This window comes from Neurospora crassa, linkage group I (genome assembly GCF_000182925.2).
Source record: "Neurospora crassa OR74A linkage group I, whole genome shotgun sequence".
Lineage (NCBI taxonomy): Eukaryota > Fungi > Ascomycota > Sordariomycetes > Sordariales > Sordariaceae > Neurospora > Neurospora crassa.
This window is the reverse complement of record NC_026501.1, coordinates 9,191,544-9,212,124: the sequence shown is the minus strand read 5'-3', so window position 1 is coordinate 9,212,124 and position 20,581 is coordinate 9,191,544. Positions and strand designations below refer to the sequence as shown.

The window sequence follows — 20,581 nt, the reverse complement described above, 5'->3', positions numbered from 1 at the left end:
CATTCCCATTCATATGTCCGCCCATGTTACATCCCAGAATCGACCCCACGGACCGTCACCCAACAGCCCTGAGGCCGCCCGGGGGGGGGGGGGGGGAATGATAAGCACTTCTCTTCCTGTTGTGGCACTGGCCACGGCTATGTGCTGCAGTAGTGTAGTAGTATCAGGTAGTGTAAGCTTAGCTGACATTCGATGACTGCCCCTGCCTCTTTTTTTTCTCTTTTTTTATTTTTTTTTATCTATCTTTACATTTTCCTCCTTTCTCACTCAGATATCATCCAAGTTGAATTACTAAACACATCAACAAGGACTGTCACGCGACCACACTCCACTCACCGAATCCTCCATCTCACCCGGCGACGATAGGACGAACGGCTGTGATAGGGACGCGATGATATTGGGCGCGTATCTGGTGAGAGGATGAGACCTTTACAAACCGACCAGTCGCCTCTCAACCGACAATAACCACAACGACAACGACGGAAGCATGAAACCCAAAAAGCGAGACAGCATGCCTAGCGACATAGAAATGGCCGCTTACGGCAGCAGAGGTGGAGATTCCTTCGGCCAGGGAAGTTCATGGAGTTTCCGGGAACCCTTCGCAGTCGGCCGCGTCCCGACATGGGCACGCGCTCGCCATCGCCAAGAACCGAGGTTGCGAACATTCCTCGACTCGTTCAAACGGGACCCCGTCCGCCGGATATCAACCCATGGCATCTATGCCCAGAGTCATCCTGATCAATACCAAGCAGCCGACTCCTCGGATGAACCTCCGACCGAACAGAATCATGGAAGCCACTACTTTGACCTGCACGCCGCCAACGTCAGGACGGCAAACACGGGTCTGGCCCGAGAGCTCAAGGGGAGACACTTGCAGATGATTGCCATTGGGGGTTCAGTTGGTATGTCTTGTACAACACCTTACCTGAAGACATGACTGACCAACATCAGGTTCCGGTTTGTTCGTGGCCTCGGGCAAGTGTCTCTACCTAGGAGGTCCGGCCTCGCTCATCATTGCATATGGCTTTGTGGGTGTCATGCTTTGGTGTACTATTCAAGCTCTTGGAGAACTGGCCGTTGCTTTCCCCGTTGCCGGTTCCTTCTCGTCATACTCTACAAGATTCCTTGATCCAGCATGGGGGTTTGCCATGGGGTGGAAGTAAGACACTGACCCCTGAACTTTGATGATATATCGAACCCGACTAACCTCACCCCCAGTTATGCCCTCCAGTGGTTGACAGTCCTGCCACTCGAACTCATAGCAGCTTCCATCACCATCGGCTACTGGAACGACCAACTCAACAAAGCCATCTTCATCACCATCTTCCTAGCAACCGTCATCATCATCAACCTCTTCGGCGTCAAAGGCTACGGTGAAGCCGAATTCGTCTTTTCCATTGTCAAAATCGCCGCCGTCACCGGTTTCATGTACGTACATCCCCTTCCTTTATCCTCTCCAAAACTCTCCCTAACGATACCAGCATCCTCGCCGCAGTCATCAACATCGGCGGCTTCGACGACCCCCAAGGCAACACCGGCTACATTGGCGGGCGGTACTGGACCAACCCCGGCGCTTTTCACCACGGTTTCAAAGGTCTCTGCTCCGTCTTTGTCTCTGCCGCCTTCGCCTTTACAGGTACCGAGCTGGTCGGGCTCGCCGCCGCTGAGACCGCCAACCCGCGTAAATCCCTGCCGACAGCCATCAAACAAGTCTTTTGGCGCATCACCCTCTTCTACATTGTCTCTCTCACCCTCGTCGGCCTCATCGTCCCTTACAACCACGAGCGCCTCCTGGGAAACATCCAGCACTACTCCGTCTCCGACGCCTCGTACTCGCCCTTCGTTATAGCCATCGAGTCGGCCTCCATCCAAGTGCTGCCGGGAATTATGAACGCCGTCATCCTCATCGCCGTACTCAGCGTAGGCAACTCCGCCGTCTTCGGTAGTTCCCGCACCTTAGCAGCCCTGGCCGACCAGCGTCAAGCGCCCCAAATCCTCGCCTACGTCGACCGCAAGGGTCGACCCCTCTTCGCCATCCTTTTTGCTGCCCTCGTCGGCCTGATCGGCTACCTAGCCGACCTGAAATTTCAATCCGACGTGCTAAACTGGCTGCTCGCCGTCTCGGGCCTTTCGTCCATCTTCACCTGGGGCTCCATCTGCCTCTGCCACATCCGCTTTCGCCGCGCCTGGGCCCGTCGCGGCCGGTCCCTCACCCAATTATCCTTTACAGCACAGGCAGGCATCACGGGGTCGTACGTCGGCCTTTTTCTCAATGTCTTTGTGCTGATTGCCCAATTCTGGATTGCGGCGTTCCCGATTGTCACGTTTACAGATAACCAGTCGGCGGCTACCGCGTCGCCGAGTAAAGTGGCGCAGAGTTTCTTTTTGCAGTATCTGTGTGTGCCGATTGTGGTGGCGTTTTACTTGGTGTATAAGTTGTGGTTTAGGACCAAGATTGTGAGGAGTGATGAGATGGATTTGGACACGGGACGGAGGAGGGATGTGAATTTGCCTGTGTTGGTGATGAGGGAGAAGGAGGAGGTAGAAGGGTGGCCGGGGTGGAAGAGGGTTTATCGGTTTTTTTGTTGACCGTTTCACTGGGGTTATTTGGGTTGGAGTGGTTTGCTTTGGCTTGGGTTGAATGGTTAGGAATACCCTAATTATGTCTGGGAGTTTGTGTTGGAGTATCTGGGAAGGGTATGTCGGAATTATGGGATTATGGGATGGAATATGAAGCGAGGCGTTTAGAGTTTGTGGGCTGGGAACGAATTTGCAATGGAATTTTGATTCAGTTCAGTTCACTTCAGTTTTGATGATACCATGGCCGGGGCTTGTTAGTATACACCACTTGTAACTGTAATGACCATGAATGGAGAAGAATCAAAAGATTCGCATAATCGGCTTTTACCTTTTAAGTTCACCTACGACATTCCATCTTCTATTCACAGGTAGTTAGCTACTACCTATACCCAGACCTACGCTTGATCCCAATTCACAGTAAAGGAACGGGAGGTACTCATACACCACCGTGTTCATTGAGTCATTTTAGTATCTTGGGCAGGCAGGTTTATCGGGACTTTTCAGATATGTGCCTATTACTAGGTAGGTAAAGGAAGGGGCGATGAAGTCTTTCTGTTTAGTCATTCAGTTCAGTTCAGTGGAAACTGCTCTGGGAAAGAACACTCCATCCACCGCATGACCTATAGAAAAGGACTGTACCATTTGGACCATGAAAAGAATGAATACCGTACGCGTACTGTACCATTGACATTAGGTTACGAAACGTTTCTTGCTCAGATCGGGCAGCCATTTATACTACTAAAAGTTGGGAACCGTCCAGTCCTCACTGCAGTGTTTATGGTCATATAAAAGTCTAAGTCTTCTCAACCGGACGGGAACAGTCTACAACCACAGTCTACATAACATCCCAACACTCTTTATTGGTTTCCACCTTATCTACCATCCAGATTTACCACCGGGCATCAATCTCTATACCTCTCCCCTTCCCCTTCCACCCCTTCCTGCTCTCCCCCCTCCTCCTCCTCCATAATCTCCCCCTTCCTCCTTCCAAACCCCACCAAACTCACCACCCCCAAACAAACAGCAAACATCCCCCCGGCCACCAAAAACGGCAATCCCATCCACCGCATCCCATCTTGATTCCCCTTTTGGTCCTCTTTTCCCTCTCCGAGTTTGAGTCCCACACCAAACAACCCCGCAGCCACCGGCCTCCCCGCCGACGTAGCCGCATACGTAACAACACTAATCACCGTATACAGCGTCGCGCGATGGCGCGCATCCACAAGGTTGGTAATCAGACTGCGCAAGGGGACCGAAAGCGCGGCGCCTGCTGAATAAAGAACTTCGCCTGAGGCGAGAAAGCTGACATTTGAAGAAGAAGAAGAAGAAGAAGAAGAAGAAGAAGAAATGGGGAGGGAGATGAATAAACAGCCGAGGGTGAGGAGGGTGGCGAAGAGGCGGGAGAGGAGGGCGTCTTTGGCTTCTTCCGAGCCCATTCGTGCCCAGGGATAGGGTGAGGAGTGGGAGAAGAAAGTAGTAGACAAAAAGGGGAGGAGGAGGGTGAGTGTGAGGAGGTTGGTGAGGGCGCCGAGGGAGGGGAGGAGGGAGGCCTGTTTATTTAGGGGGGGTTAGTGGTTAAACGAAGGCAAAGAAGAAACAAAAAGAAAAAAAAAAGGGAAAAAAGAAGAAGAAAAATAGAAGAAACGAAAAGAAGAGGAGGTAAAAGAAAAAGAAAAAAGAAAAGGAAAAACAAAAAGAAAAAGAAAAAAGAAGCAAAAGAGTATAAGTGAGAGGTGTGGGTGTGACGTACCTTCCCCAAAGACCACCCCAGCCTTTTACTCGCATACTGAATCATCAACAACTGTTCCGCCTGCTCGCCCATATAGTACAACCAGAAACAAAGCAACAGCAAAACCGCCTTGGGGTTTTGGAGAATCCAAGTCCCTGCCTCCTTTGCTTTTTCCAAGTACTCTTCCACCCGCCGCTGCATAACAGTCCTCTTGTTCTTCATGACCGTTTCATCTCCCTCTTCCTCTTCATCTCCCTCTCCCTCTGCACCAATCATCAACTCACCACCACCTATCTCATCATCGCCTGTCCCAGACGAAGAAGGCAACGTCTCCTCCACAAAAACCACAGCAACCACGTACCCCACCACCTGCACCAGCATCCCGATCCACATGGCCAACCACGCATCATCATAGGCAATCATCGCGCCGCCAATAGGCACAAAGACGAACCGCGAGACGATGGACGAAGCAAGCAGGTAGCTGAAGAAGGTGGAGCGTTGCTCGGGTGGGCAGACGTCAGCAACCAAAACATAGGCGATGCTGGTGAAGGTGGTGCTGCCGGAGCCGAGGAGTTGGAAGAGGCCGCCGAACCAGACGGCGCGGATGGGGAAGAAGGTGGGGAAGTAGTCTTGGGGAATGTTAGTTTTTTGTGTATTATTAAAAAGGTAGGTATGTAAAAGATGGGAAAAGGGAAAAGGGAAAAGGGAAAAGGGAAAAGGGAAGAGGGAAGAGACAAAGAAAAAAAAAAAACTTACAGACGAGTCGAACCCATGCTTCGTTTAGTAGACAGCCAAATAAAGCGAGGAGCAAGACTTTTTTGCGGCCGATGCGGTCGGTTAGGATCCCCCAGGGGATGGCGAGGGCGACGGCTGGAGTTTTGCATGTTGTTAGTGTTGTGTTTTGTTTTGTTTTGTTGGGTTGTGTGTAAGTTTTTTGTTCAACGATCATGCAGCGTGTTCCTTTCATGGTCATGATATCCCACTCAATTTATCACCCGTTCATCTTCTCTGCCCTTTACCCTTCCCACCCTCTTCTCTCTCTCTCTCTCTCCCTCTTTTTTTTTTTTTCTTCTTTTTCTTTTCTTTTCTTTTCCTTCCCTTTTCCTTTTTCCTTCTCTTTTCCTTTTTTTTCCTCTTTTCCTCTCTTCATCTCTGCCCCCCCCCCCCCCCCTGTTTCCTCTTCCCCTTCTTTTCTCCCCTTCTTCTTCTTCCACCTCCCCTCTCAACCCCTCTCCCCCCCCGAAGAAATAAAAAAAATGCATATGAAATAAAAAAAAAAAACCCACCAGGTAATATCTCAAACACATCCTTCCAAGCATTCACCTCCGCCACTTCACTCTGCACCGGTCCCACTTTACACCTATCATCTTCAAAATTCGTTGGCAGCCCTTCCATTCCTCCTCCTCCTCCTCCTCCCAGTCCTGCCCCAATTGAATCGGTCATTCCCTTCTCATAGTACTTTCTGCAGATGATCCCCTGGAGAATGGCGAGCGAGGGCGCCGTGGTGATTTGTACGCCCATGGTGAAGAGGAGGATGAGGGAGGCGACTGTTAGGAGGGTTGGATATAGTTGAGAGGAGGAGGAGGAGGAGGAGGGGTTTTGGTTTTGGAAGGAGGGGACATCTTGGGGAAGAAGGAGGGTGGTTTGTTCGGTTGGTGGGGTGTCGTTGGGATCTGGTGGTGGTGGTGGTGGTGGTGGTGACATTGTGGTGGTTTGGTGGTTTGTTTGGTGATGGGGATGAGTGATGGATAAGGGAGTTGGAAGTGAATAGTGGGATGAAGTAGTAGGAGACAAAGTTGAAGCTGATCAGGTCAAGGGCTGGGGAAGTGAATGGAGAGTGATGCTGATGAAATAAAAAAGAGTCTAAACGCCTGAGGTCAAATGAAGTGTTAGGGAATGTGGAGTAATGGTCAAACCTTAAATGAACCACAGTAAACAAATGATAAGGGGTTTCGCATCATAGGGCTGGATGGATTGGTGTTGTATTGGTAAGAGTACGTAATGCTGGGCCGGAACGCGCAAAGGACGCGCAATACTTGCTGGGGTTGCGGTGCGCTGGCACGGTATAGGATTCAATAGCGGTTTGTTGGATGCGGCTTAACAGAACCCGGAATGATATCAAGGTTGTATTGTCATTGGGTTCCGTCTTATGTCTTGATGGTTGCAAGTGAACCAGACTCACCCTTTGCTTGAGAAGAGATGACGGGAGAGACTAACCACCACGCGGAACAGAACACCGACCAGAGGCGTATCTACGACATGAAGCATTCATAGGGCCCTTCTCGGTAACCAACGGTTTCTCTTTGTGAGTATCATACATGATGACTCTACCATGAAAGAATTGTATGGGAGTATTCAAATGTACCTTTGCTTTGCCCTGGAGACGGGACGTGTAAGCGCTAGAACAGATGCGGAAGGTCGACAACTTTATACCAACTCTATTCCAGCAACCGGCCGCGCGTTTACGTCCACGTCAAGCAACCAAAAAGAACTTTCATGCCCAACATCGCTCCCGATTCAGTCGATATATATGATGGGCTGCCCTTTTTGTCTAATCCATCGCGCCCTGCCCCAAACTCCCTTTCCTGGCCCGGCCTATGCATGCCCATCCTCTGTCACAAATATGTTTTGGTCGTCGTCATTGCTGGAAACATGTGGTATAGTATGTCGCGTATAGCTCAAGTATACAAACAGATCGATGGGCGGCTATGGGGTCCTCAGACTGTAAATCGGCTTCATATGGTCTGTTGTTTGTTCTCTAACTGGGGAGTATGGTTTTTCAAGCCGCGGGGGCAGCAACATAGGCGTTGATGGCCTTGACAGCGTCGCCATCATGGGCCTTGAGCAGCTCAGTAGCCTTGGCCTTGGTGAGCTCGAGCTCCTCGACCTGTTTGATGCCCCGTCAGTAACCTGTCCCCCACGGCGATTACTAAAGACACTCACAAGAAGGGCGACATCGGCCGCATCGACCTTGACCTTCTTCACCTCGGCCTGCTTGCTGCCAGCAGTGCTGAGAGAGTGGAAAGCGTTTTGGACGGCATCCTGGTCGACCTGGGCGGAGGACTCGTCTTCGCGGTTGGAGTCGAGGCTGGACAAAGCAGCGGCGGCCTTGCGGTCCTCGGCGGACTTGGCCGTGGGCTGAACCTCTTCCTCAACGTCACCGCCAGTGGCGCCCTCGACGACGGCAGGTGGTTGTTTGTCCTCGGCCATTTTGGAAGTTGAAACTGAAATTGGCTGTGTCGGTGGAAGAGGAGACAAATGGAAGTCGGACAGACGTCGGTTGCTAAAGCTTGAAACAGGAGCTGGCTAGGTGCTGCGGCAGTGTTACCACTACTACATACTGCAGGGCTTCGCTGTAGAACACTTCAGTTGAGTTCCCGTCGCGACCAGTTGTGGGGGCGGGGCAGGCACCACAGCGTCACAGTGGGACACATTTTGGGCTTCTTTCTAACGCTGTTCTGTTATTGGTCAATTGACTTTCCCAAGGACTCCAACTACTACCTAAACTTTGGAGGGACGGTTTTGACACTTTGAACAAACACCGTGTGGTGGGTGCACTTCAGTTGCCACTGACTCACCACTCCAGTCCCGACAAGCCGAAAAGATATTTGAATAGGATCTTCCGTCTTCTTTGAAGTCCAGTCATGACTATCAACTACCACACACCATTCTTTACCACTCTCTTTTCCGAGAAAAGACCACCATAACAGTTGTCGTCGTCGTCGTCAAGACTTTAGTTTTTGAACATTGACCCACCTGTCCTTTCTTAGTCACTCGCTGTTACATAGAATACTAGACGTACTTACTGCCAAGACATCCTCAGCGCCACTTTGGCTTCGAAATTTCCACCCACTTACACAGCAACTTCCACTTCACCATCTTCAAATCCGTCGTCACCATGAGCCAACAAACGACACCAAACGCCCCCGGATGGGCGCCCGACTCGTGGAGATCCAAGCCCATCAAGCAATGCCCCGAGTACCCCGACAAGGCTGCTCTTGAAAAGGCCACCAACGAGCTCAAGACGCTCCCGCCCATCGTCCTCCCCAACGAGATCATCCGTCTTCGAGAACACCTTCGCGATGTTGCCCAAGGCAAGGCCTTCCTCCTTCAGGGTGGCGACTGCGCCGAGCTCTTTAGCTACTGCCAGCAAGACGTGATCGAGTCCAAGATCAAGCTTCTTCTCCAGATGTCGCTTGTCCTCCTCTGGGGCGCCGACAAGCCCGTTGTGCGCATCGGTCGCATGGCCGGCCAGTACGCGAAGCCTCGCTCCTCGCCTGTCGAGACCATCAACGGCAAGGAAGTGCCCTCCTTCCGTGGCGACATCCTCAACGGCTTCCACCCCGACGAGCGTGAGCTGGATCCTAACCGTCTCGTGCGCGCCTACCAGTACTCGTCAGCCACGCTCAACTACATCCGCGGCGCCATCGGTTCCGGCATCGCCGACCTCCACGGTCCCCTCGACTGGGGCCTCGGCCACGTGCGCGACCCGGCGCTCAAATCCAAGTACCAGGAAACCGTCGACCGCATCCAGGAAATGTTGCGCTTCATGCACACCATCGGCGCCGACCAAAACGAGAAGCTGTCGACTGTCGAGCTCTTCACCTCGCACGAGGGTCTCCTTCTCGAGTACGAGGAACCGCTCACCCGCCTGCTCAACCACCCTTCGGTCCGCTCCTACCCTCCCGACTCTACCACGCCCCCCAAGAAAGAATACTACAACACGTCGGCTCACTTCTTGTGGATCGGCGACCGCACGCGCCAAATCGACCACGCGCACGTCGAATACTTCCGCGGCATCGCCAACCCCATTGGTGTCAAGATTGGTCCCTCGACACCTACTTCGGACTTGCTGCCTATGCTGCGCACTCTAAACCCCAACCGCGAACCCGGCAAGGTTACGCTCATTACGCGCTACGGCGCCGACAAGGTGGCCTCTCTCCTGCCTGCGCACATCCGCACCGTCGAAAGCTCGGAGTACGCCCGCACCGTGGTCTGGCAGTGCGATCCCATGCACGGCAACACACAATCGGTTAGCGGCGGCATCAAGACGCGCAAGTTCAGCGACATCTTCTCGGAGCTTCAGCAGACACTACGCATCCACAAGGAAGAGAAGTCGTACCTGGGCGGCATGCATCTGGAATTGACGGGTGACGCGGTGACGGAGTGCTTGGGAGGCGGTGCAGGACTGGATGAGGATGACTTGAGTACTAACTATACGAGCTTCTGCGATCCGCGGTTGAACGAGAAGCAGGCGCTGGAGTTGGCCTTCTTGGTGGCGGATCATTATAGGCAGGAGAGGAAGGAGAAGGAGGCTGAAAGGAGAAAGTCCTCGGTGGTTTAGAGGGCTGCTTGCTTGAGGATGTGGAGGAGCTGGCAGATGAAGAAACTAGGTACTGAGGCTACTAGTGGAGGAAGTGCTACAACTATTGGGGCTGCTACAGCGAATGGGGCAGCAAATACAAAATAGGATGCGAATACCAATGAGGCTGCTACTACACCTAGTGCAGGTGGTGGTACTGGATGTGGCGGGACTGCTGCTTCGGAAACTCTTTTTTCATGACAGGCCAAGGTTGGAAGCGGCTGGCATGCCACGACGGGAGATGGCCCGTGGTCGCGATATAGATATTGTGTAGTAAAAGGGTGTATAGTTTTGTGGTGAAAATAGGGTTTCTCAAAATTCAAAAGTGCTATAGCGTCTTATTCATCTTCAAATTCATCTTCAAAAGTGTGGTGGTTTGTGAACGCAGCGTGTTTTGGAAACTCGAAGCCCAGGTAAAGTACAGGGTAGTCAAGGAGACGTATCGTGAGCACAGTGACGTACCTACAGTACACCGTCCGTCGTCGGGCTCCAGCAGCTTTGGTCGGTTGGTCACTGCACAGGGCATGTTTCAGGTCATGCAACAAGCTACTTACTGGCGAGAGAAGGGGGATGGATCATTTACCCCGCTGTCTTGTATCATTGGCTTCTTCATCCCAACCACCAACGAACTTGTCGACCATTTCTTCAATCTTACACTAGCACTCTGTCATTGGGCTGTATTGTATCCCGCGTCTCAGGTAGAGTGAGTAGTACTTAGGTGGTTTGCCCCTCTTCTGTGTACATACCAGAAGGGTTCCCCTCTTTTTGATCTTCCGTCCGATCAACTTGAAACATCCGACTCGAACTGACCAAGCTTTCCACTTTGCTTAGAGCCGGCTTCCAGCAGACTTATAGCTTATCTATCTTTACTTGCGTAGCGAGTTGGTCATTCTCGTTTTGTTTGGCCGACCTCGTTACCCCTCTTCCACTTCCGGTTCCAACTCTATTCCAATACCCTTCGACGTCCATCGCAAACCCCAACAACTCTCCCCGACCAACAACCCAAACAACCCATACCAACCGCAACGATGGTCGACCGTGGCCGTAAGCCCTCCGCCCTGGCCTCCACCCCCGGCCTCCCCCCGCAACCCCAAGTCGCCTTCTCGTCGGACAACTCTCGTGTGACCGCCACTCTTCCGACCGGCGAGAGCGTCTCGGTCCTGCTTTACGGCGCCACCGTCGTCAGCTGGAAGGACAAGAACGGCCATGAGAAGCTGTGGTTGAGCGAGGCGGCCAAGTTGGATGGAAGTAAGCCTGTGAGGGGCGGTATTCCCTTGGTTTTCCCGGTATGTTGTCCGCCGCCCTTGGTCATTTATTTCAAAGGAGGGAAGGAAGGAAGGAAAAAGGAAAGAGGACATTATGCTGACGAGAAACGGAAATAACAGGTCTTCGGAACAGCCCCCGACCATGCTCAGACCAAGGATCTCCCCCAGCACGGCTTCGCCCGCTCGTCGCGGTGGGAGTTCCTGGGCAAGTCCACTTCGGAATCGACGCCCACTCCCACCACCCCGGCCTTTGCTGCGACGGCCACCAGCGCTGCCGGAGCGGTGGCGGCTGCGGCGGCGGATTTATCTGTCAAGTTGGACTTTGGACTGAGCTCTTCGGGCTTGAGCGAGGACGCCAGGGCAAAGTGGCCGTATGCGTTCAATGCGATTTACAGCGTGACGCTGAACACGGATAGCCTGACGACCAACTTGGTCATTACCAATGACGATGAGAGGAGTTGGGAGTGTCAGATGTTGATGCATACCTATCTCAGAGTTAACGTATGTCCCCCTTTCTCTCCCCTCCTTCCTTCCTTCCTCCAACTAACGGACAAAAAAAAACAGGACATCACCTCCGTCTCCATCCACGGCCTCGAAAACGCCTCCTACGTCGACAAGACCACCTCCCCCATTTCCACCAGCACGCAAACCACCTCGGCGCTAACCATCTCCTCCGAGACCGACCGCGTCTACACCCCCGCCGGCGACGACCCCGCGTCCATCCCCATCACCGTTTTCGAAGGTGACCAACCCAAGTACACTGTTCTGCGGGACAACCTCGCCAACGTGGTGGTTTGGAACCCCTGGATTGAAAAGGCGCAAGGTATGGCGGACTTTGAGCCCAAGGACGGGTACAAGAACATGTTGTGCGTGGAACCGGGGGCGGTGGCTACGTGGCAGGTGTTGGAGCCGGGCGATGCGTTTGAGGGGGCGCAGACGATTGTTTTGGGTGGGAAGACACAGAATTGAACCCAGGATGCGTGGGTGCGGGTGCGGAGGGCAAAGTGGGTTAGAGAAGGGATGAAGGGGAGGTTATGACATCAAGGCAAGGGGATGGAAGTGGTAATTGGATTAAGGGAGGAAACGGAGGATGTACATGAATGATGATAAGTGATGACAGTGGATATGTGGCAGAAGGTGAGATAGTATTGTAGCTGTGGGGGCGGCCAGTTTTGCTGGATAGATAGACAGACAGACAGACGGCAATGACTATAGTAGCTGGACAAGAGCTCATGTATAGGAAGTGAAGGACGTGAAGAGTGATGGCAATGACTGAGAGAGGCTTACATCAATATAGCCACCATTTTCACTACACTGGCTTAACCTGCTCTTTATGTTCCTAATCAGTTATATAAAGAAATGCAGCGCTGACATGAACCTAAAAACTTCCGCTATGCTATGCTATGCTATGCTATGCTATGCTATGCTATGCTATAACCCAATATCCCAGACGCCCGGAACATCCCAATTCCTACAAATGCCACATGCCACGATGATCCTGTCTGTCTATTTGCTTATACAATATGACTGACTATCTTACAACTTTCCCTTCATCTTGCTCGCCCTTCTCAAATCGCCAAGCTGTCAAGCGTCCTTGTTCCGGGCTATGGTACTGGCTACCCAGCGAGGCAGTTACAACGTCCCTTCTCCCTCCCCCCTTTGCCTTGCTTAGTTTCCATCCATTACCCATAACCCCTCACCACCCCCCCCGTATCCATCCATCCATCCATCTTCTTCTTCTTCTTCTGTCTGCATTTAGGGATTTGCTTCTTTTCTTTTTTTTTTTTTTTTTTTTTTTTTTTTTTTTTCTCTCTTCATTTTGTTCCCCTGAATATGGCCGCCGCTCGGCAGTAGCTCAGCTACCCCTCGAACCTGAACCTGCACCTGACTTACCACCACCACCACCACCACCACCAGAACCACCACCAACAACCCCCGCAACACCCCCCAACTTCCCCAACAGCGCCACAATATTCTCGCTTATCGCCGGGAGGAGCGAAGAAGCACCACCTCCATCGGGAGAAGCAGAAGCAGAAGCAGAAGCAGAAGCAGAAGCAGAAGCAGAAGCAGAAGCAGAAGTGGAGGCGGAGGCGGAGGCGGAGGCGGAGGAGGAGGCAGGGAAGTTATCTCTGAGAATCGCTTGGCAGATGGCCATGCAGGTTGCTATGTCGTCTAGTGGGACTACTGCGTAGTCACCACCACCACCACCACCGTCCTTGTTGGAGGAAGAGGACGACGATGAAGGGGGGGAGGAGGAGGAAGAAGAAGAAGAAGTGAAAGAAGAAAGAGCGGGACGACCTTGGTTGTGGTGGATGAAGGCGTCGAGGTCGAGGGAGGGGGGGGTGTGGGGGCCGTTGAGTGTTACTAGTAGAGGTGGTGTGACTGGTTCTAGTACTTGATGGTGGTGCGTGGTGAGTCCGGGGGTGGTGGTAGGCGTCATCACTTGTTGGATGTACAAGCTTGACTTTTGATGCTGTTGCCCCTTTTCTCTCTCCTTTTCCCTCTCCTTCTCCTTCAAGTGCCTAGCATCCTTAGAACTAACACCACCCCCCCTCGCAGTCTGCAACACCCCCCACCCCCAAACCGCCAACCCGCCTAAATGCACCGCGGCCGCCCAAAACTCTCTCAGTTGTCCTTTCGGAAACTCCCTCGCGAACCTGAGGACCTGCCCCGCATGCCACAGCGCCTGTCGCGCCTCGCTACTATCCGCCCATCTTTGCAGGACCGGATAAATCCGTTTCGCTTGCTCTTCGCCTTCTTTTCCCGAAAAGAGCTGTAGGTCTTCTAATGACACATGGATATGCATGAGTAAAAGGTGGAGGAGGAGGAGTTCGTTAGGTGTTGTGTATGAATACAAGGGAGCTGAAGGAGAAGAGACCAAAGCGTGGAATTGGTGCAAGGTAGTGCGCAGGTCGGCGAGTCGAGAGATGAGGAGGGATTGCGTGGTGGTAGCATTGGGGTTATTAAACGGGGATGTAGGAGTGTAAGTGGATGAGGAAGAAGACGACGGTTGTCCGAAAAGTGGGCGATGGATCGATGCCAGCTGGCGGTATTCCCAGATCAGCGACCAGAAACCATGCAAGTAGATGGAGATGGCGAACTGGACGTCTAGTCTATGGTGATGCCGGACCAAGAGGTTTACATCCCGAAGTAAGTCGCCGAGACACGGGACTTGTTCGTCCATGGTAGAGGAGGACGAGGAGGAGGCGGCGGCGGCAGCTAACCACCGAGACTTCCACTCTTCTTTGGTGCGCGCGAACCAACATTCTTTCGGGCCCGGTAACGGCATGCGCATCTCCGCGTAGCTGATGCTGGGATTGCTCAGCTGCGTCATGCTCACTTGCGCGTCGCGCAGGTACGCATGGAACGCTAGTCGTTTCCAGGATTCCATCTCCATCCACCGCTTCCACTTATCTTCGAGCTCCTTGCCTTCGTCGGCTTCCGTCACTACGATGGAAGGGAGGTAAGCGCCGCGGGTGAATTTGCCTCGGCCGCGCATCATGGCGACGGGGACCGTCAGGTGGCATTCGGCAATCTCCATCTTGCGCCGGTTGCCGGACCAGACGCCGAGGTCCTGCGTCAGGACGAGGGCTTGGACGAGCCCGAGGTCCGACACTTTGGAGTTGTTCTCTTCGAAGCGGCCGGGGATCGAGACGCGGACGGCTTCTTGCAGGGCGAAACCGAATTTGCGGAGGGCGGGCACGGGCGCGAGGACGGCGCCGCAGGCGGCGGTGATGGCGAGCCATTCGGGGGGTTGGGCGTTGAGGGACCAGTAGAGCGCCGAGGGGGAGTGGTCCTTTGAGCCGGAGCCAGAACCAGAACCAGAAGAGGAGGAAGAAGAAGAAGGAGGAGGAGGAGGAGGAGGCAAATGACAAGCAATAAAACTCGACACGGAACATAGATGCGAAGCCAAAAAGATGTGGATCCAATGGTTGATGGACCCCGAAGAAGGAAACGAAGAGGCTACCCTGGAGAACTGGGACGAGTTGGATTTGCAGATGGAGAGGACTATGGAGAGGATCAGGTCGCGGCCCGAGGAGTGAAGAGTGTGCTGGTTGAGGGTTATTAGTTGCTGCTGCCCCTGAGAGCTGGAGTTTTGCTGCAGTTTGGTTGCTTTGTTGTTGTTGTTGTTGTTGTCGGTTGGTTGTGAAGGAGAAAGATCAGACGACTTGCGTTTGAGTGCCGATTTGGGAGAGAACGAGGGAGAAGAGTGCCCGGATGTTGGGAGAGGCAAGTGCGATTGTTCGGCGTAGACGTTATCCGTTCGCTGGGGGGTCCAGCGCCAGGGAGAGTCTGTCCATATCTGAGCCAGTTTTGGTCGCATGGCGGATATGTTCACGGGATCTGAGTTTTTTGTGCCTGCTTGACCCGTTTCTGCTGTGGTGGTTGTCGACGGAATTGGGCCTGAGCTTGGACCGAGCTGAGCTGGATCAGAAGAGGGAAGCGGAATAACAGGCTCGTCATGTAACCAGTAGTCCAAAAGCCCAAAGTCCATGGCATTCAGGTCAAGACTGGAGTCATCGCAAAAGTCAAGAACTGCCAGCCCCTGAGCCTGGGAGAGCGATTGGTCGTACAAGACGTCCCGAAGAAAGTCGGAAAAGGGGAGTTTGGCCATGTTGTCGAGCATGCTGCTGCTTGTGTTATTGTTATGGGGGTAAGTTGCTTGGACTTGAAAGGCTTGTTCTGGGTTTGGGTTAGCAGTCTGAGTCTGGTCCATCATCGTTTCGGGAGTCGGTATATGGGATTCTTCGCTTTCGGTGAGCATGGGACTGTGTTCGACTGGTTCCGAAGGGTAATGTGTGGAGAAGCCAGACGCATGAGGCTCGGAAATCGAAGGTCGTGGGTAATAGGAAGCTTGTCTATCCTCATGGTCATAACCCTCAGCGCGGTCGTGGGCGGATAGATGAAGGAGATGCAGAGCTGCGTCTTCCGAGGAGCCATATTCGCAGCTTATCCCTCGATTTTTACATCGTGTACATCTGGGTGTCGTCAGTAGTCGTTCACCTAATCCCTTTCAGTTGTAGGTACGCACGGCTTCGCTTCTTCACACTTCACTCTCGCCTTCGCACAAGCCTGACAAGCATGCGTCACCCGTCCAGCACCAGGCGAGGAATTCATACGTCTCCTTTTGGCTCCATTGTCATCTTGGTGGTTGGTGCGGTGACGCTTTAGGAGATCAGCTCGGGCAAAGGCTTTTGAGCAAACCTAACCAGGACAGTGTTAGTCCAAGTTCCAAGAAAAAAAATCAGCTGCGACAGCAAACATACATCGCAAATGAAACGCTTCCCAAGAGTATGGGTCGCAATGTGTCTCTACGCTTCGGTTAGCTACATTGCTGCGATACTTTGACTATATCCGTCATGGACATACCTGTAAGTGTTCAGGCCGAGAATATCGTCCTTGTTTATTGTTAGTATGCCGAATTCAAAAGCGAGCATTGTAACCTACGTAAACAGTCGGCACACTGATAAAGTGATTGTGTGTTGGAGTGACTCCTCGACAACGGTGGTGGAGGAGGAGGAGGATTATGAACTGGTGACGGCAGTGATGGTCGATGAGCTTGCGATGGAAGATGTGATGGCGGCGGAATGGGATGAGAAGGACCAGGAAAGGATAGTGGAGCAAGAGACAAGCCAGACCCAACCCCGGGCCGGTTGCCGATGGGACTGAGGTGGTGGATCGGACTCGGACCCGGATGTGGTTGATGACTGTGGAGAATCGAGTCTATACGGGGAGCTTGGCCCGATCCTTGCCGGTATGGAGGGTCCGGAGGATGAATAAGATTCCCAATGGGACTGGCCATGGTCGATCGATAGTGGAAGATGGCTTCAACACAGGTCGAGTGGCTTTGGATGTAAAGACGCTCTTAAATTGCCACTCAACAGCACTACCCTAGACAGTAGATAGCTCGGCTGTGGTAATAGTACAATGTCACAGGTGTCTCAAATCGAACTTTTGAGTACACGGTTGCTCGGTGAAGAAAGTAGGCAGATCCGGAAAAGTGGGAGAACGACGGGAAGGTTATTGACGGGTATATGGTGGCCGATGGGGTTGATATGCTTGGTGTTTCGTCTACACGTGTAAAGTTGTATGGGTTGGTGTCCAGGGGAAGGGGACGATGGTAGGTCCCATGTCTTTACTATTATTTAGTTGAACATCTTTCTACAAGCCTCCCGTTGTCCGACTGAAAACCTAGCCCAGTGAATTAGAATGACGCTTGGCACGACCTGGGCGGGAATAGCGATTAGAGAGTTGGTGCAGATAGTATGTATGTAGAGCACACCGGCCCCCGCACTAACGGCCATCTCAGCGGATCAGTAGCCCCCCCTGACGGTTCCTTAGACAACCCCTGTTCGGCTCGGATCCCATCCACTTACCTTAACCTACACTGACACAGGACCAAGACACTTGGATTTGTGAACATATCCACGGTGTGTTGAAGATCATTGCCGACTTGTCGGACTGATAGGAAACCGGCAAGTTCAGTTGTCTCGGCAATGTCAACGGACTTTCTTGGAATTGGAGTCTGGAAGGGGAGCAAAAGATAAACATTGAAGAAATTGGTCAGCGGAAAAGAAAGAGACCAAGACCTCCTTTTGTAGTTTTGACTCAGGTTCCTGGTTTTACCATGTCGAAATGCCCGTTGGAAATGGACGGGATATTCTGAATGTCTGATGCCGTACATATACTGGTTGTCCCTTTTCACAGTGTAGGAATCTGGGTACTCCCTGCAGTCACCGTTCCACTATTGGTGATCACACCTTTTGAACTGAGACAGAACTTGCCGTCCTAGGTGGGAGTCGTATACCTCCGCGGAGGAAGGCCTATTGAGCCATCAAGGGCATCATCACTGGTCGGTGACAAGTGGGTGGTGATGGTGATGCAGTGTGAGGAAGCAGTGCCGCAGTCTCCGGTACGCGGACATGCGGTGAAGGAATAACACATTGTCAGCCCTGCCATCTCACCGTAGCGGAGTACACTCCGGGCAAAGCGAATCATGTGCCCCTGAAGAGCCGACATCGTTCCACGAGGATCGACAACATGGATGCATCAGTTAGTGGAGGAGGCTCGAATGATGTGTGATGCGCGTCGTCATCCTCACCAGCATCAGCGTCGTCAGCTCTTTTTTTTTGTCGGGATTAAAACCGGGTGATATTGATTAGCATTACGATAGCATTGATAGACCAGCGTGGTGAGTTCTAGGTGGTCAGTCTGGGTCGAGGTTTTCCAGGTAGACTTGCAACAAAAAGAAACGTCGGGCCCTTTGCTCAGTCCGAATCCTCTTCGTAGTCGTCGGGCAACTCTTCGAAACGACCCTCCTGAACCGCCTTGGCAACAGGGTTCTCAACATTAACGATTCCCAGCTTCCTCGCCCTGCGAAGAGAAAAAGGGTCAGCTTTCGGGTTTTCCGACTTGACTGGAAAAATGCAGTCACTTACCTCTCAAACAAGACAAACAGTCTCTCGGCCTCACGCTCCTTCTCCTCCATGGTCATCTCGGGCATATCCGGGAACGTCTCGGTATCCAAGAACTGGCCAGTAATGGGGTTGACCGCCCTCCTGCTGCTTTGACCAGCCTGGGAACTTTCGCCCTTCTCGGCATCGCCACCCAGCCCTTCGGGAACCGGGATGTTGTTCTGGAACAGGAAGCCAGAAGCATAGCCGTATCCGATGTTTTCGACAAACTTGTTTGCGTCCTTGTCCGACACGTTGAACAGAAGGTGGGACACAGCTCTGGCAAACTCGGGAGCAATGGGGTTGGTCATGTTAGCTAGCAGCTTGGCGGGAAGGGTGTCGCCCTTGCCGAGAACCTTGTTGCGCTCCTCTTCTGAGGGGAGCAGGCTCTTGCGGATGAAGTCACGAACGGGAGAGTCGGCTGGGGCATTCTCGTAGATGGAAGAGATGATGCAGACTAGAGGGGTGACGGTTGCGTCGAGTTCCTGGTCTGAGTAGGCTTTGAGGGAGAGATCGAGAAGGGTGATGAGCTTTTCGGCAAGACTGGAGGGTGCGTCCTTGGGGTAGAGGCATGACCGTGCTTCCTCGGAATCGAGCTTGAGGTTCATGAGCGCATTGACCAGAGGACTGAGGGGAGACTCGAGGGGCGGTGTTCCCTTTGGTGGTGGGATATCCAAGCTGAGAAGAAGGGTCACTATATGCGGGACCGCAGCAGTGAAACAGTCCAGCTTGGATGGACATTTGCTGGTGACATTGAACAGGAGCCGTAGTGTCTCTCCCAGGGCCATGAGTTCCATGGGGTCCGGCTTGGTCTTGTTCTTGGCATGCTCGGAGATTCTGGAGGCGTGGCGGGCGAGGTTCGCAACCATGCTCTCAGCCAGGTGATGCTCATCGATGAGCTTGGCAAGGTCAACAGTGGTGCCGTAGGTGCTGAAGAAGATGACTCGGGTGGCCAGAAACTCGTCGTCCCAGTTGTCGTTTTTGAGCTTTTCGCAGGCCTTGGACTCATAGCCTAGGTCAACGAAGCGCTGTCGTGTCTCGGGTATGAGGAGCATGGCGTTGCAGAGCACACGGAGGGCATTCCGAGAGGTGGTTTCTGACGGCGAGTCGAAGGCATGTTTTGTGAGAGTCTCAATGCCTTGCTTGGTGAAAATGGGGTCGGCATTTCTAGGGTCTCGGCCATACACCTTGAGTTCCTCCAGGGCCTTGTCTCGTTCTTCTGGCGAGAGACTTGTGCTCTTGAGGTCCTCGGTCAGCTTATGAATGAGAGTGGTGACAGCTTGCAACTTGGCTGGATAGGTTGTTAGTTTATGGATGTCCAAGGTGAATGAATGACTGGTGACTGACCTGGCCCAGAAACTCCTATTGAGGCCATGGTGATGTGCTTGGTACAGTCAAAGGATTGAGTGACAATTTGACCGGGTTCCTTTTTGGGTGACCACTCTATGAAAGGAATACCTAATGAAGAAAGAGTGAAATATATCGTGACTAGGGCAAAGTGGTGGTGGTGGTTGACAGGTACGTAGAGAAGCGGACAGAAAGTGGATGAAGACTGACTTGTCAGGATGACCGAAGACGGTGAACACTGTACATACTCTACAAGTATAACAGCGGCCCCACCTTCCAGATTGGATGTTTGATCCCAAGTCGAAGACTTTGAGCTTCAATCAGCGCTTGACCGAGTCATCCAGTCTGATCTACTGGGCCATGTGTATTTGATTATTTCAACATTAATTAGTATGTTTGTCGGGATCTTCAAACCAGTTCAAGTCTGTTGAACGTCAACCTCTTGTCAAGAACAGGTTCTCCTATGGTTGAGTTGACCCAGCTTGCCAACAGGGGATCAAAGGCGGGGTGCTAGCAGCTGTTAGCTTGAGCTGCTTATAAACTAGTGATTCTCTCGATACAACACATCTCAGGCTAACACTACTGATCTGATCCTTCTTTTGATCTATTTTCAGTCCTGAACAAGACCAATCTCATATGGAACACGATACACAAGTTCCTTTCCATGTTTGATGACAGCCTCAGACTAACACCCGACGGTTGTCCTGATAATCCAGTAGAGCACAGCACAGCACACCTAAACGCTTATACCAACACCTCTAGACTCAAGGAGGAAGCTGTGGGGACTGGGGAGACGGGGACCCTTAAAGTGGAATGGAGACTTGGCGCGTAACCTCCCCTGTAA

General features: G+C 52.6%; 7 protein-coding genes across 8 annotated transcripts; 3 read left to right on the top strand and 4 right to left on the bottom strand.

The window, feature by feature from the left end:
• The first annotated feature begins 166 nt into the window (after positions 1 to 166).
• NCU02783 (general amino-acid permease GAP1) lies at positions 167 to 2,906 on the top strand. Its single transcript, XM_959185.3, has 4 exons — positions 167 to 902; positions 952 to 1,159; positions 1,219 to 1,428; positions 1,482 to 2,906. Exons 1-4 carry the CDS (start codon positions 488 to 490, stop codon positions 2,587 to 2,589), a joined length of 1,941 nt encoding a protein of 646 aa, XP_964278.3. The 5' UTR covers positions 167 to 487; the 3' UTR covers positions 2,590 to 2,906.
• Positions 2,907 to 3,333: 427 nt separating this feature from the next.
• On the bottom strand, positions 3,334 to 6,275 carry NCU10239 (hypothetical protein). The gene is made up of 4 exons (XM_001728352.2): positions 5,596 to 6,275; positions 5,066 to 5,179; positions 4,331 to 4,938; positions 3,334 to 4,130 (listed from the first exon to the last, which is right to left on the bottom strand). The coding sequence occupies exons 1-4, from the start codon at positions 6,011 to 6,013 to the stop codon at positions 3,483 to 3,485; spliced, it is 1,788 nt and encodes a 595-aa protein (XP_001728404.1). The 5' UTR covers positions 6,014 to 6,275; the 3' UTR covers positions 3,334 to 3,482.
• Positions 6,276 to 6,573: 298 nt separating this feature from the next.
• NCU02784 (hypothetical protein) lies at positions 6,574 to 7,638 on the bottom strand. The gene is made up of 2 exons (XM_958847.2): positions 7,253 to 7,638; positions 6,574 to 7,196 (listed from the first exon to the last, which is right to left on the bottom strand). Exons 1-2 carry the CDS (start codon positions 7,517 to 7,519, stop codon positions 7,089 to 7,091), a joined length of 375 nt encoding a protein of 124 aa, XP_963940.1. The 5' UTR covers positions 7,520 to 7,638; the 3' UTR covers positions 6,574 to 7,088.
• A 218-nt stretch (positions 7,639 to 7,856) lies between these two features.
• On the top strand, positions 7,857 to 10,028 carry aro-8 (aromatic-8). Its single transcript, XM_958848.2, has one exon. The coding sequence runs from the start codon at positions 8,208 to 8,210 to the stop codon at positions 9,651 to 9,653; it is 1,446 nt and encodes a 481-aa protein (XP_963941.1). The 5' UTR covers positions 7,857 to 8,207; the 3' UTR covers positions 9,654 to 10,028.
• A 198-nt stretch (positions 10,029 to 10,226) lies between these two features.
• On the top strand, positions 10,227 to 12,314 carry NCU02786. 2 transcript variants are annotated; one of them, XM_011394725.1, is made up of 4 exons: positions 10,301 to 10,374; positions 10,503 to 10,957; positions 11,057 to 11,437; positions 11,501 to 12,248. In XM_011394725.1, the coding sequence occupies exons 2-4, from the start codon at positions 10,700 to 10,702 to the stop codon at positions 11,903 to 11,905; spliced, it is 1,044 nt and encodes a 347-aa protein (XP_011393027.1). In that variant the 5' UTR covers positions 10,301 to 10,374; positions 10,503 to 10,699; the 3' UTR covers positions 11,906 to 12,248. The 2 variants fall into 2 exon arrangements, with proteins under 2 accessions (XP_011393028.1, XP_011393027.1); XM_011394726.1 differs by having other exon boundaries at positions 10,227 to 10,957; positions 11,501 to 12,314.
• Positions 12,315 to 12,761: 447 nt separating this feature from the next.
• Positions 12,762 to 16,839, bottom strand: NCU02787 (hypothetical protein). The gene is made up of 5 exons (XM_958850.3): positions 16,385 to 16,839; positions 16,307 to 16,335; positions 16,204 to 16,248; positions 15,969 to 16,141; positions 12,762 to 15,915 (listed from the first exon to the last, which is right to left on the bottom strand). Exons 1-5 carry the CDS (start codon positions 16,737 to 16,739, stop codon positions 12,792 to 12,794), a joined length of 3,726 nt encoding a protein of 1,241 aa, XP_963943.3. The 5' UTR covers positions 16,740 to 16,839; the 3' UTR covers positions 12,762 to 12,791.
• A 92-nt stretch (positions 16,840 to 16,931) lies between these two features.
• Positions 16,932 to 19,945, bottom strand: ric8 (ric8-like). Its single transcript, XM_958851.3, has 3 exons — positions 19,738 to 19,945; positions 18,376 to 19,681; positions 16,932 to 18,310 (listed from the first exon to the last, which is right to left on the bottom strand). Exons 1-3 carry the CDS (start codon positions 19,763 to 19,765, stop codon positions 18,205 to 18,207), a joined length of 1,440 nt encoding a protein of 479 aa, XP_963944.1. The 5' UTR covers positions 19,766 to 19,945; the 3' UTR covers positions 16,932 to 18,204.
• Positions 19,946 to 20,581: the final 636 nt, after the last annotated feature.

Bases quoted from the DNA above. Each gene is read 5' to 3' on its own strand.
- NCU02783 (XM_959185.3), top strand. From the start codon at position 488: ATGAAACCCAAAAAGCGAGACAGCATGCCTAGCGACATAGAAATGGCC. The intron at 903-951 runs GTATGTCTTGTA...GACCAACATCAG, and splicing joins TGCCATTGGGGGTTCAGTTG to GTTCCGGTTTGTTCGTGGCC. The intron at 1,429-1,481 runs GTACGTACATCC...TAACGATACCAG, and splicing joins GCCGCCGTCACCGGTTTCAT to CATCCTCGCCGCAGTCATCA.
- NCU10239 (XM_001728352.2), bottom strand. From the start codon at position 6,013: ATGTCACCACCACCACCACCACCACCACCAGATCCCAACGACACCCCA. The intron at 5,180-5,595 runs GTGGGTTTTTTT...GCAAAACTCCAG, and splicing joins TGTGTTTGAGATATTACCTG to CCGTCGCCCTCGCCATCCCC. The intron at 4,131-4,330 runs GTACGTCACACC...CTAAATAAACAG, and splicing joins TGGGGTGGTCTTTGGGGAAG to GCCTCCCTCCTCCCCTCCCT.
- NCU02784 (XM_958847.2), bottom strand. From the start codon at position 7,519: ATGGCCGAGGACAAACAACCACCTGCCGTCGTCGAGGGCGCCACTGGC. The intron at 7,197-7,252 runs GTGAGTGTCTTT...GGCATCAAACAG, and splicing joins CGGCCGATGTCGCCCTTCTT to GTCGAGGAGCTCGAGCTCAC.
- aro-8 (XM_958848.2), top strand. From the start codon at position 8,208: ATGAGCCAACAAACGACACCAAACGCCCCCGGATGGGCGCCCGACTCG.
- NCU02786 (XM_011394726.1), top strand. From the start codon at position 10,700: ATGGTCGACCGTGGCCGTAAGCCCTCCGCCCTGGCCTCCACCCCCGGC. The intron at 10,958-11,056 runs GTATGTTGTCCG...CGGAAATAACAG, and splicing joins GTATTCCCTTGGTTTTCCCG to GTCTTCGGAACAGCCCCCGA. The intron at 11,438-11,500 runs GTATGTCCCCCT...AAAAAAAAACAG, and splicing joins ATACCTATCTCAGAGTTAAC to GACATCACCTCCGTCTCCAT.
- NCU02787 (XM_958850.3), bottom strand. From the start codon at position 16,739: ATGGCCAGTCCCATTGGGAATCTTATTCATCCTCCGGACCCTCCATAC. The intron at 16,336-16,384 runs GTAGGTTACAAT...ACAATAAACAAG, and splicing joins TCAGTGTGCCGACTGTTTAC to GACGATATTCTCGGCCTGAA. The intron at 16,249-16,306 runs GTATGTCCATGA...ACCGAAGCGTAG, and splicing joins CTCGGCCTGAACACTTACAG to AGACACATTGCGACCCATAC.
- ric8 (XM_958851.3), bottom strand. From the start codon at position 19,765: ATGGCCTCAATAGGAGTTTCTGGGCCAG. The intron at 19,682-19,737 runs GTCAGTCACCAG...CAACCTATCCAG, and splicing joins AATAGGAGTTTCTGGGCCAG to CCAAGTTGCAAGCTGTCACC. The intron at 18,311-18,375 runs GTAAGTGACTGC...TTCTCTTCGCAG, and splicing joins CTGTTTGTCTTGTTTGAGAG to GGCGAGGAAGCTGGGAATCG.